At 41.1% G+C, this 13,401-nt stretch overlaps 1 protein-coding gene across 1 annotated transcript in view; it reads right to left on the bottom strand.

Annotated features, from left to right (window-relative positions):
• The window catches only part of LOC133416317 (neural cell adhesion molecule 1-like), a 212,954-nt gene extending 206,108 nt beyond the window's left edge, over positions 1–6,846 (bottom strand). The window contains 1 exon segment of the mRNA XM_061703151.1: positions 6,617–6,846. Coding sequence (XP_061559135.1) covers positions 6,617–6,668 — 52 coding nt within the window. The 5' untranslated portion in view covers positions 6,669–6,846.
• Positions 6,847–13,401: the final 6,555 nt, after the last annotated feature.

Here is a 13,401-nt window from a genome sequence, read left to right as displayed (position 1 = left end):
TCTGCTGCATGAGATGAAATGAATAAACTTCTAAAAATCTCGATTTAGCAAAAGGACAAATTTACGATGTCAGTAGCTGCCATGCTGCTACGGCAACTCCTACAAATAGTCGTCTTATAAAGCGAGGATTTCGACCGACCGTTAAATGGGTACCGTGTACTGCGGTGTGGTTTTGCAGCAGTACTTGTTTCCACGTCGGTCCATTTGCGACAGGCTTGGGACTTTTCAAGAGTAAATGACATGTAAGAGCACATAAAGTACAAATTAGAATTTACCTCGTACTGTACGTTTAATGAGACATAAACCACCAACATAGGTTGAAATACAGACTGCACGTTTTTAAAATCATCGTAACCACACGATGTTCCTTAACCTGACTTAACTCATTACTCTCAATGATGTATGTTGTGTACATACTGTGTGAACTCTTTTGAAGCAACTCTTCATACATATAACACAAGCGGCAGGGGCGGAGGGGGTCGGGGGGGCTTTTTTTGTATTATTTTTGTGCTTCTTCTTCCCCCACATTCACTTTTCAATAGGACACCCTCAGCGCTCACACAATGCAAATGGATCACGGCTCTATTCACGCACTTATTAATATGCAAAAGGCCAGCCCATCGGCGTCTCACAGTGGCGGGAGATGAAATAGAGCGAGCGACTGTCAAATACAAATGGTACACTAACGAATTCACCGTGAAGAAACGCTGGCCCACGGTGAGGATTTATGAATAATTAAGCTTTTATTTAGCTTTAGAGTGAACTGTGTTTGGTGATATACACACCCCTACAAAGTATTGAACAGGGAGTCAATCTAATTTTTTGCTGTAGAGTGAAACCTTTTGGGTTTGACATCAAACGATGAATATGAGCCAAGATGCAGCTTTTATTTCCAGGTACTTTCATACGATACGCACCCTTTTGTTTGAACCTACCTGTTTTTCATGTGAGCAAATGTATTCGGACATGTGACTAACAAGTATGTTTTGCCTGTGCAGATTACTTTCCTAATAGCTTAAGGTCCCTCTAAAGTGAAAATAAAAACAAGGGTGCCTTCAGATACAAGTGACTTATGCTATGTTTTTGTAATGTACAAGATCCTAGAGTGCTATTTTTTCATAACCACTGTAGTCCCTAGCATTGTTCCACCTCGTGGTATAGTCCAGTTCAAGGTTATAATTTCCACGGCAGCTTGTGTAGGCAGGACGGCGGCATCTACATCAGCTTGACAATCTAAAGCGCACCGAAACAACAGCACCCTAACGAAGGGGGTACCAAAAAGTAGGAGGGACTCTACAATAAAAACACATTGCCTTCCGACGTGAACCGTGGAAATGGGGCTTATCAGGTTCTACCGTTTTTGGTTCTAGAGAGGATTTTTGAGCAGTAGTTATCTGCCCTCAGAACCTGTTATCCGTTGATTACCATGATGCGACAGAGTAAAGCGTGTTCACTGTGTCACTTTTACACACAGATGGTGCAGTAACAAAGTTCCAGAGGCTTGTATTTATTCTGAGCGTGACCTTGTAATTTTCCTCTTGTTTGGCTGCTTTTTTTCCCCCCCAGTTCCCCTTCATTCAAAAATAGCCCATATTATTTTCATAGTGGCTTTGAACACGCACAACCGCATGGCACTTAAAGTCACATGTGTTTGCCATTTAGCAGTTGTACAATTTCGCTTGCAACTTTCACTGTTTCCTCGTCTTTTTCGTCGGTGGGTGGTTGGAATTAAGTCTCGACGCTCCATGTAGCAAAACATCTTTTTGGACGTGGATGAATTGCTAAATAAGAGTGATATTCATGTCGTCTTCACCTTGATTAACCTATCCTGCTCAAATTTGAGCAAAGTATAGAAGAGAGACTACAACACGAGGAATCACACAAGGACACTGAAGAAGTATTTGAAACATGAAGCTACGTTTCACCACCAGTGTTGTCTTGAGACTCCTTGTTCGCCACTTTACGTACAGCGTCCCCAAAAAAAAAAAAAAAATGTTTTAAATTTTTTTTTTAAATCAGCAATCTTTGCAAAAGCCTTCAAACTAAACAGATTCATAGAAATCCCTGTGCTGTTAATTTGATGATTATTTACCAGAGATCTTACATTTTAGTCTCACTGAAACAAATGAATCCAATGTGATTTTTGATGATGATAATGATATTGGTGTTAAACAGCCCAAGCAGTTGTTGGGACTAAAAACAGATTTCTGATCGCATTTTAGATTTGCCAACTACCAAGGGGGGTTAACATGGTGCCCTGCTGGACGCCGCCTGAACATGTGCATGTGTATTTTCTCACATTCACATGCATTTTTCAGGACAAATAAGGACAAGTCGCTATCTGTATCATCAATTAGAGAGTATAATCACAACGCATACATGGAATACCCAAGAATGAGACTCAACTTCTCAGCGAGTATTTTCAAACCAGTTTGAAATCATCCAAGACCACTGACATGACAAATCGAATACTCATAATTTAATTGCAACAATACCGCAAGCCAGAGAGGGGGAGTCAGTCATGACACAAGAACACACTCTTCGATTTTTGTTGACTCGGACTGCGCGAAACTACTGTATGGCTTTGATTTGCACTGAAAAACAGGAAAACCCTTGTCAAATTGGGTCCTCGTGGCCCCCGCCGGTTGGCCAGTTGTCGGATCCGCCTCGGTGGGGCCGGCGGACCGCCATGGGTGCCTCGATGTGGGGCGTGTCCCGTCCACCGGGCTGCTCTCGGTGGACGCCTGTGCCGGATCCCTCCCCTCGATTGATTGGGTGGTGTCCTCAGCTTCCGCAGTGCGGGCAGAGCAATTACAGGACACTTCTGTCAGTCTTTGTGCATGTAAAACGGTGTCAATTCACTTGCGTGTTTCCGCAGGCACACACCCCTGGAACTCTTTCACTGGGTGTGGGGCCACTCACTTATTGCCACAAATAACTCATGAATATGCAAATTGTTTGTGTATCCCCTCAGTCATACTCTCGTCTTGTAGACTTTTATAATTTACATAGTCAATCCCACCACACTTCAGTTGTACAGCCGGGATCACGACTCTTGTCCTGCATGCTTCTTCTCCTATCCTTCTCCTGTTCTTGCTTGTCCAGTCCTTCCCTCACAGGGTGTAGCAGTACAGCCCCAGGCAACACTCATATTTAATGTTTCATTGTTGTAGATAATGTAATGACTTACTTTTCTCAGCCTGTTTACAAATAGTGCTTTGTCTTTTGTCTTCGTTTCTCTCTCCCCTCTAGGAACATTGTTCTGTTAGACTCTGATTCGCAATAAACTTCAATTATAATTCGAAGAAACCACAGCGGAAGCTTAAAAACGCCACTGTGACACAGTAAAACTTTTCCGGCATAAAAGGGATACAGAGCTTCCATTCTGCGTGACCTAACAGGCGAACAGGACAAAAAAAAAACAAAAAAAAAAGTACATTTTGACATGACAGTCCCGAACTCCAGGCAAAAAAAGACCATTATCTTGCTTCGAATGGATAATTTCATTTCTCATAAAGTGACGCGTGTCTCATCTCAGCATCTTCACCGGCTTCAAAATTTAATTACCACTGAACTGAAACTGGAACCGGAAATCAATGAAGCCAATTAGGTTGGTCGGCCTTCTAATAAGTAATACAACCATTACCCTTTTAATACACCACGGCCTATCAAATAATGCAATCAATGTCTTTGACTTTCTTCGCCTGCCGCAACCGAGCGGCACCAACTCACAGATGTCTAATTATCTTTCTCTTGGTTCTTTTTCAATTTTTCTCTTTATGAGCTTATGCAGCGAATTTCTTAAAATATGGGAGCGAGTCAGAAGCGATGCAGCATCGTTGACCTGGGCCTAAGCAGGACACATTCGCCGCGCTAGTTGACCTGCTAATAAATAGTCGCATACGCGAGTAGACTGAGATTTATATTGCAGACTGAAAACAATCAAATTAGGCTGAAATGATAGCCGAAGCCTTACGAAAACCGAAATTGCAGCACAGTACGACTCCAAAGTAATTGATTGGACCTTTTCCAAAGTACACAATACAGGCGTGTTCGCAACAAGTGTCAGATCTTCTTCAGATTTGAAAGGTTTAGTCTGACAACTCTGTTATTTCTGTTGTTTGTTTGATGTGTGTCACCGCAATCTAAACCCTGGTGCACACCACACAAACTGATGTCGCTCAAAAATCGACCGGCCCAAAGACACGGACCGCAGTCAAGTCGAACGATTTCAAATATAAAACAGTGTAATGTCATCGAAGCAATCTTTGTGACATCTCAGCTGACCAAACGGAACATCATGCACCTGTTCGAGTGGTGTCGGTCCTATTGCAAACTGGTGCGGTCCGGGTCTATTTAGTTGAAATGAGAAGGCTGCATGCAGCCGATAAAATAGTGTGACTTTCAGCCTGTCTGGTCAGGGGTTGCTACGGCGAGTCACTCGCATGATTTGTTTGGCACAAGATTTATGCCGGATGTCATTCCTGATGCAACCCACCCATTTTTTATCCGGCCTTGCGACTAGCAGTGTCTGGGCACTAGGGTACTGGCCAGGCATCAAACCACTACAGTCATCGAAACGCTCTTCATTTCATCTCAGCTGATTAAAAATATCACACTGTACTCGGGTTGCACGGTACACCGGTACTACAAAAGTACCACAACACCACGCTGTCAAAAATGAAACAATACCATATGTTGTTATTATAAGGTAGATAGAAAATATTCCTCCCAAAAAAGAGGCTAAGTCATATATACTGTATTTACAGTATGTGGAAAGAATGAAAGCCAGACGAGCAAATACAGCAAGTGTAGGGACATAACCTGAAGCACCTATTGAAGACAAAAGTCTAATACACAATAAACTGAACATTGTGGAGTAAATTGAAGCTCCAAAATGTTTAACCAAACCACGTAATTTCGTTGAACGAAAGCCCACTAGGCTGATGTTAACGTATAATGCAAAATGCCATAGACGGGCTAAAGGTATTGATGAAACAGTTAGTTAGTATTGATGAAACAGCTTCTACTTTAACATAAATGGAGCAGCTCCCAATTACGGCGGTGCATTGACTCAATCAATTTAGTACAAAAGAATATATACTCCGACATCTTATTTATCGTATCAAAGTTATGAAAAGTGTGGCTTTCGTTAATGCTGTCAGACTGCGACTTTATGCGGGTGCTTTTTACTCTGAAACTTTTTTTTTTCGATATTGAAGATGACCGCGTCAATACTCCCGCTAATTTCAGTTTTCCAAAAATCAATTCAGCTAGAAATTGCGACAACAGCTCATCTGTCGGAACTAGACAGGCTAAAAAAAAAACGATACAAATGCAGAATGAGAAGGAGTCTGTGCTGTCGGGGGGACAATTTTAATCTGAGAGGAGACTGAGGGCAAGAAACCGGCAGCAAAGTGGAGACTCTGGAGTCAATCGGGTAACGTGCTGATCATTTCTAGCCACGTTATAATGACAAATCTACAAGACCCACGAGCGAGCAGCTGTGGCACTGGAATCCTCGCCACCCTGAGATGTGGTCAAGCCTCCTCTTGCCAATGGAAATGCATCAATAGCAAGCAGTAAGCACCATGCTAAAAATACCGTTTTTTCAGAATTGTGGGTGTACTATCAGAAAATGAAAGGCCTTGTCACTGAATATTTGTATCTGACACTGCAGTGCTGGTCAACACATGGGCTAAATATAACAGTTTGAGAGAACAGAACCGTGCGCCGACAATGCCTAACTTCGCTTTTTGTAAACGGGCGGACGTCTCGTAAATCAACGATTCTTCCTATCTCCAAAGGCCCCCGGGAGCCCTCCAAACTACACTTGGGGCCGCCTATAGAACTGGACAGCAGATGCAAGGAGGAGGAGGAGGTTTGAGTTCATTGTGGTGGTGGTGCGTGGGGGCTAAAAACAAAAAGGGTCCCCTAACCACTGGAGCCTCGGGATTGGGAGCTATTGTACACACACGATGACTTTCTGGCAGTCTCCGACCGGATTAAACACCACGGCCGGTTCTGTCTGGACTCTCAGCTCGAAGCTGTTCTTTACCATCCACACATCGGAAACGCGGAAGACAACCGCAGAAATGTGTTCACCTCAGTAATTTAAAAAAAAAAAAAAAAAAAAAAAAAAAAAAGGCCATAATTTGAAAGAAAGAGGAAGTCCAGACACTCTTTTCGTACTTCTGATCATGTGCACCACACATGATGGAGCATTTGACACGTTAGGGGGGAAATTCAGCCTTGGAAAGGAATTGGAATGGCCCACGTGATGAGGAGCGGTGATGCTAATGCAACCACAAAATAAATAAATAATTAATTAATCGATTAATTTTTATTTTTTTTTTAATTAAAAGTTGCTTGAATTTATCCACAAAAGCAATTTTTTTGCGTGCCAGACTGATTCCAAGCCGCCACGTTTCATTTCAAACCTCTTGGGGAGGGTGGTGTTGGTGGGTAACTTTTGGGGCCGAGCGCGGTGTGCCTCCGCCGGTAAACAAGCCTCCGGGTGGTCGCCGGTGTCTCCGGAGGATGCTCCACCAGCACCTCCATTTGAAAAAAAAAAAAAAAAAACACACAAACAATAATAAATAAATAAAAAACTCACCTGCGCAGGCGATGTAAAGGAATCCACAGAGGATGTCCCTTATTTGAAGCATCTTTAACAGCGACTCAACTGATATTCTCCTCGTTTATTAAAATGCTGGTAAACAACAACAGCCAGCGGGCGGATTTCGCTCGGTGCTCCTTGTCGCTGCCCGTGTGCGCGCAACAATGAGTGACAAGCAGCAGCAGCAGTAGCAGCAGCAGCAGCAGCAGGAGCGGGAGCACTCACACACCCTCACTCACAAATACACGCACATGCACGCACGTGCACACGCTCGATTGATACCAGTGCGATTACTCCGCCCGGTGGCCCCTCGCTTGCACAGCATGCAAGTGCACACAAGGAGGGAGAGAGGGGAGAGGGAGGAGGCGCGTGACAAAGTAGTGCGCGGAGCAGTCGGAGGAGACGGCAGATGGTCCGCTAATTCGGATTATTGGGCAAGCGCAAACCGGCCCGTTGCGGTTTAGGGAGGGGGAGGGGGGGGGGGGGCAACAGATGATCGGGACAAAAAAGCTGCAATTGAGTAATTGAGGCAATTTTGGAGTTGGGGGGTAATAGAGGAAAACTGGGGAGAATGAACATAAGGATACCGTGAGAATCAAGTTGTTGTCTTGCAAAAACAAAGTTGCAATAAATGCATATATTTAGAAGGAAAATGTACTTTCAAGAGAAAGAAAAAAGTCATTTCTTCAAGGGAATAAAATGATCAAAGTTCATCGTCATCGCTCAACAAGTGGATTTCAAACGTCCAAAAGAAGAAAAAAAAACTTGTGCAGGAATAAAGTCACTTGAGATTTTTTTTAAAAGGAAAAATAGCAATCTTTTGACATTTAAATGAATGGAAATGCCATTAATTGGTTCCAACCTCCCCAAAAGCATTTTTTTTAAATAACAAAAATGTATTTTATAATGAAAGAAATAGCATGGTATAATATTGCACTTTATAAAAATCAAAAATTAATGACATGATTAAATAGAATGTAAATAATTAAATAGTGTTTGCCCCTTTTTTTTCTTTTTTTTTTTGCTTCAATTCAATGAACATTGAGTTGCTCCTTATGTTGTGCACTCCTTGGCCACCTTGGGGCAGTAAAATAGAGACACAGATATACAGTACATGAAGACGGTCACGAGAGTGTATAAATAAGTCTTAAATCGAGATTTAAACATTTCAATTTCCTCTCATTTCCATGGGCAGCTTAATTTAATAATACATACAAATAAGTTTTCCCACACATACACATGAAACAAAACAAGCACATTAGGAAAATCTTTAGATTCAATGACTTTCTTAAAATCATTTAAAAAAAAAAAACAACCTCAGATTCCTTGAGGAAAATATTTGCTTCCGCTTGTCATCTACATGTGTGCATAACAAAACTTTACTGTAAAAAAAACATTTAGTATTTTACTTTATACTTAAATCAACTTGTTAAGACCTCGGAATTATTACCCTTCCATTTTCTACGTGAGCATAAACATTCTCAGAACTATCCTTTTTTTGTTCTTTAAAATTGTATTTAAAAATATGCTGACACATAGTAAAATATTTTTATTCTATTTTTTGTTTTTGTTTTTCTTTTTTAAATAGGCCATCCAAGCATTCTGGTCTGTTCACGTTTCCTGTTTGATCTTAATATAGAAGCATATATCTCTAGATTTTGTGTAAAATGTAACTTTTGTTATTGTGTACATTCATTGGACCATAACACATTTTCTTTCACGTGTTTGCGAGATTTTGTTATGGTCCAATAAAAAAAAAAAAAAAAAGAAAAGAAAAATTGTCCATAATTCCAAAAGGCACATGTTTGTCATAAACCAAAAGAACACCATACATACTGTACCTACAGTGAGACATGGTGGTGGCAGCATCATTGCTTTGGGGCCATTGTTCTTCACCAAGAATCAGAGCCTTAGACAAGTGGGGAGGAACTATGAAGAGTTTATAAAAAAATAATAATAATAAAATAAAAAAATAAAAAAAGTCTGTGTTAGCACAAAAAGTTCAAAATGTCAGTCAAAGTCAACTAGAGCAACTGAAATTTATTGGGTATTAATCAGAGGCAAAATAAAAATCGTGGCAAGTGTGTGCTGACTGCCATTAACACAAGTTTGAATGTGATTGGTTCATCCTGAACACAGCCATATGCCAGTAACACAAGGCCATGCAGACTTGTGCAACCACTTTGTCTCAGTTGTTTATTTTTACATTCTCTCTCAAAAAAAAAATTATATATATATATATATATATATATATATATATATATATATATATATCATTTGGGTTGTACAGGTTATTGGTCACAGCAATGGAGGATTTTTTTTTTTTTTTTATATATAATTTATCTTGGTCTAATTTTTTTATATACAAAAACCTGGAACTTAAAACAGGGGTGTGTAGACTTTTTATGTCCAAATAAAAAGAAAATAATAACAATAATCATTCAGATTCACAACACAAAGAGTGAACTATTTAATTATTTTATTTTTGTATGTATTGAATTTAGTTTATAGCTAAAGAAAACCACAAATTAACTATCTAAAAAATTACATAGCCTGACTCTGTCAATTGACTATCTGTTGTCTTATTAGAGCGGCTCCAATTACCAGAGACAAATTCCTTGTGTGTTTTTTGGACATACTTGGCAAAAGTACATACTTTTTTTTTTTTTTTAATTATTTAAACCTTGGTCACTGATGGTGTAGTGGTACACTCGCCTGACTTTGGTGCGGGCAGCGTGGGTTCAGTTCCCACTCAGTGACGGTGTGAACGTGAGTGTGAATGGTTGTCCTTGTCTATATGTGCCCTGCGACTGACTGGCGACCAGTTCAGGGTGTAGACCGCCTTTCGCCCGTAGTCATCTGGGATAGGCTCCAGCGCCCCGCGACCCTAACCAGGATAAGCGGTGTTGAAAATGGATGGATGGATATTTAAACCTTCAGAAACGGTCCCAATGTAATGGAATATTGCCTATTGGACATAACGTAAAATGAACTAATCATTAACATTGACATTTTGAGGGGGTGGAATTTTGATTTGTAGACATATATATATATATATTTATTTTTTATTTTTTATTTTTTTCCAAATTGTACACTTTTGGGGCCTTTTGTCCTGGGTGTTGCATCATCATCCTTTAGATGGCACTGCAGGACAAGGTTTCCACCTAAAGCTTAATTTCAGCTTTATTTTTCTTACTATGTGTATGGATTAGTCATCAATAAAACTTTCAATGGACTTGAGAGTCACAAACAAAACAAAGTGAATTGGGCAAATTCATAGCACAAATATATATACATATATACCGTCTTTTTACTACATGTATTATTATAAGAATTGACCCAGGCAGGCTTTATTGCAGAGGTAAGTGTTGACCACTTGGGGACGCTGTGGTACAGCTGCATCTGCATGTCAGTCATTAACAACGTGTGAATGAGCTTTTCAATTTCCTTCCATGGATACATCCAATATAACGCCATCGTTAATCAAGTGGAAATGGGGTCTAATTTTTTTTCTCTCTTTTCATTACTATCATCACTTTGTTTGCTTATTGGCTTGGCGAAATTATGCGATTAGAATTTACTGCTCTGAAGTGATTTGAATTGAAAGGGTGAAATCGTTGCCCCGTGGGCCAGTGAAAACAGTTTGGTTGCGTTACTAAGGGAAACTGATAAAACGACATGATCTTTTTGTTCACTTTCAAATTGTCATATTGCTGGGCATAATTTAGTACAGTGCCCTTAATTTTATGATTATTAAAGAGTTGTCATTGAACCCGAGTTACACTGCATGAAAGCGCTCGGGGGAAAAAACAACAATTTACATCAAAACTAAAGAATTTCTGGGCACAAGCGTAAACTCTGGTAGCCCTATGGTTGTTTTTTTTTTTTTTTTTTTTTTTAAGTAAAGTAGTCACTGGACCACAGTTAGGTGACATGAAAACCTTTAGGGATTTTTTTTTTTTTTTACCCTTTAAAAAGTTGCCACTGAACTTCAGTTGTCTGACTTCAAAAACTATTGAGACCAAATCCTACGAAATGCTGGAAACATTTGCTTGAAGTACAGTGGCCCTAAAGGGCAATAATAATAATAATAATAATAATAATAATAATAATAAATAAATGAGTTGCCACTGCACCTTAGAGCACATGAAAAATATTTGCCCTCCGCCCCCCCCCCCCCAAAAAAAGAAAACGCAGGAAAAAAAACTACATACATTAAAATTTCCAAATTGATGGACCTTGATTGAAGTACAGTGGTCCTAAAGGGTGATCAAGGCCCAATATCAGATGAATAGAACAATAGGGGCACGTAAATGCACGAGTCAAATAAAATTGGTCATGAAAGTTCGGAGCATTCGCTAATGCGTCTCTGTGGTTCGCCAGAGGGCTCGGATATTTGTCTTATTTTTTTGGCGCTCTGTTGGGATTTTATCACAGACTTCCTCACTATTTAGGCCACCAGGCTGGAGATCCGGGGCTCGAGACTCTTGACTCCCATCTTGCTCCCCTGAGGTTAATTACGTTCACTTTGCCAGGCGTGACTCGGAGGGGGAAAAAAAAATAATAATAATAAATAAAAAGAAGAAGTGGGAGAGGGAAATTAAGAAAACCCACACAGGCCACTGTCGCTAACAACTAGCCGCCTCCGAGGAAGTCTCGCTTCACATGTGAACAGGCAACATGCCTGGCGGACGGCTAATGAAAGTGATACAACCGTGGATGCGCGGACACTTGTCGACGTCTCCGCGCTTTGCCTCCTCGGAGGTGAATGGACGTGGAGTCCTCTCCTCGTGAGGGAGGTTGTCTGGCCTCTTCATGCATATTCAGGAGGAATAATGACAGGAGAAGGAGGCACAGTGGCCAAATTAGAACACATAGTGCATGCATTTATTTGGTAAAATGCTTCACTATAATGAGGTCAAACAATTTGCAGTAGATCCAGTGTGGTAGCAAGGTGTTAGGAATTTATTGATGGCATAAAAACAACCACTATTATTTTACAAATTCAAATATGTTTTTTTTCCTTGGAACATATCCTCAGCTGCTCAGTGAAAAATTTGCATTCGGTGTATTTTGTGATCTTTCTGTAATTCCCAAAAACGCCACAAGATGGTGCCGAATTCCTAGTAGGAAATAGGAATTGGTGTTAAGGAAGCATGTTGAAGTCAGTCAGCATCACCATAAGGTGCTTTTGAGACTTCCCCCATTTCATTCATCATTTCTATCAAATTTTTGGTGAGAGGGTCGACACCAGGCGGCCGACTGGTTAGAGCGTCAGCCTCACAGTTCTGAGGACCCGGGTTCAATCCCTGTTCCCGCCTGTGTGGAGGTTGCATGTTCTCCCCGTGCCTGCGTGGGTTTCCTCCCACATCCCAAAAAGATGCATTAATTGACAACTCTAAATTGCCCGTAGGTGTGAATGTGAGTGCGAATGGTTGTTTGTTTGTATGTGCCCTGCGATTGGCTGGCAACCAGTTCAGGGTGCACCCCGCCTCCTGCCCGATGACGGCTGGGATAGGCTCCAGCACGCCCGCGACCCTAGTGAGGAGAAGCGACTCAGAAAATGGATGGATGGATGGGTCGACACCAGAAGGAGCAGCACAATGTCCATTGAACTGAAGCAAAAAATGGGGGGAAAACTGTCGAATTCTTTACTCTGCTAAAAATCACATCCATGCAATGAAAAAAAAAATCATCATCATTATTATCATTGTACTGGTGTGTGTGCAAATGTTTGGCTGCTTATAAAAAGACTTCAGAGTTGGATTGTTCTGCTATATTTTCATGATGACTGAGTGACTCAAACGAGGACACCAAATTCACTTTATAATTGACCCAAGTGACACATTTTGACTGTTCTAAAATCTTTGTACATCTGGGAGGAGCTAAATTTAGCTCGGGTTGATGGCGGAAGTTACAGAGAGTCTTTTGCTGCGTGCCTTCAAGTCAGCTGGGATTGGCTAAAATAAAGACAAGCGCTATGGCTTGGCTGTGAGGCAGACATGCTAACCACTAGGCAATGTGTTGCCCTTTCATTTTGTGACCAAAAAAAAAAAAAAAAACACTGTTGGAAATGGATTATTATTACACCAGACCGCTATTGTCCCAGGGGTACACGCGCCACCGTTTGCGAATTCCTGGCTTTTTGGAACCACAGTGTTGGATAAAAACACATTTTTGTGTGGTGGCAACCGGTAATAAAAAGAACAAGCCTTTAGAAACCTCCCATTATCAACTGCACATCATTGTTTGTCTCCACGTTGGCACGCTCCTCGGTCGGTGCTTTATAACAAGATCCCAAGGCGGCACCTGTATCAGCCAATGCTCAGCGTGTCGTCGAAAATACGACGGAGCGAAGACGCGTTATACGACGCGTTCTGTATGCCACGGGACAAAAGCGTATCAGAGCGGCTTGTTTTGAATTATGCCCGCCATGCTCCTGACTGTCAGATCATAATATGGTTTTATGTCTTGAGCGGCGGGACTATAAGTTACTCGCCGATGTCTCGTTTCATTTGCTACTCCCCGGCATCCAATAACAGCGCTCGCTCGCACCTGCCCGCCAATAAATCCTTATGACTTGTTAACCGTCTCGCAGAGAGACGCTTTGATGCGCAAAGCTCCTCCCGGCTTGATGCATCACGGTCGGCTGCACATTTTTTTATTGGAGAAAGGATATTTGTGACGATAGTTATAGTTAACTATATTTCACATTGTGTTTACAAAGTCAGACCCTAAAGGTATCATTATGCATTTTCTTTCACAACTTCAAACAATTCCCA

This window comes from Phycodurus eques, chromosome 17 (assembly GCF_024500275.1).
Source record: "Phycodurus eques isolate BA_2022a chromosome 17, UOR_Pequ_1.1, whole genome shotgun sequence".
Classification (NCBI taxonomy): Eukaryota; Metazoa; Chordata; class Actinopteri; order Syngnathiformes; family Syngnathidae; genus Phycodurus; species Phycodurus eques.
Note: the sequence above shows the minus strand (reverse complement) of the source record. Positions and strands in the feature narration are given on the sequence as shown.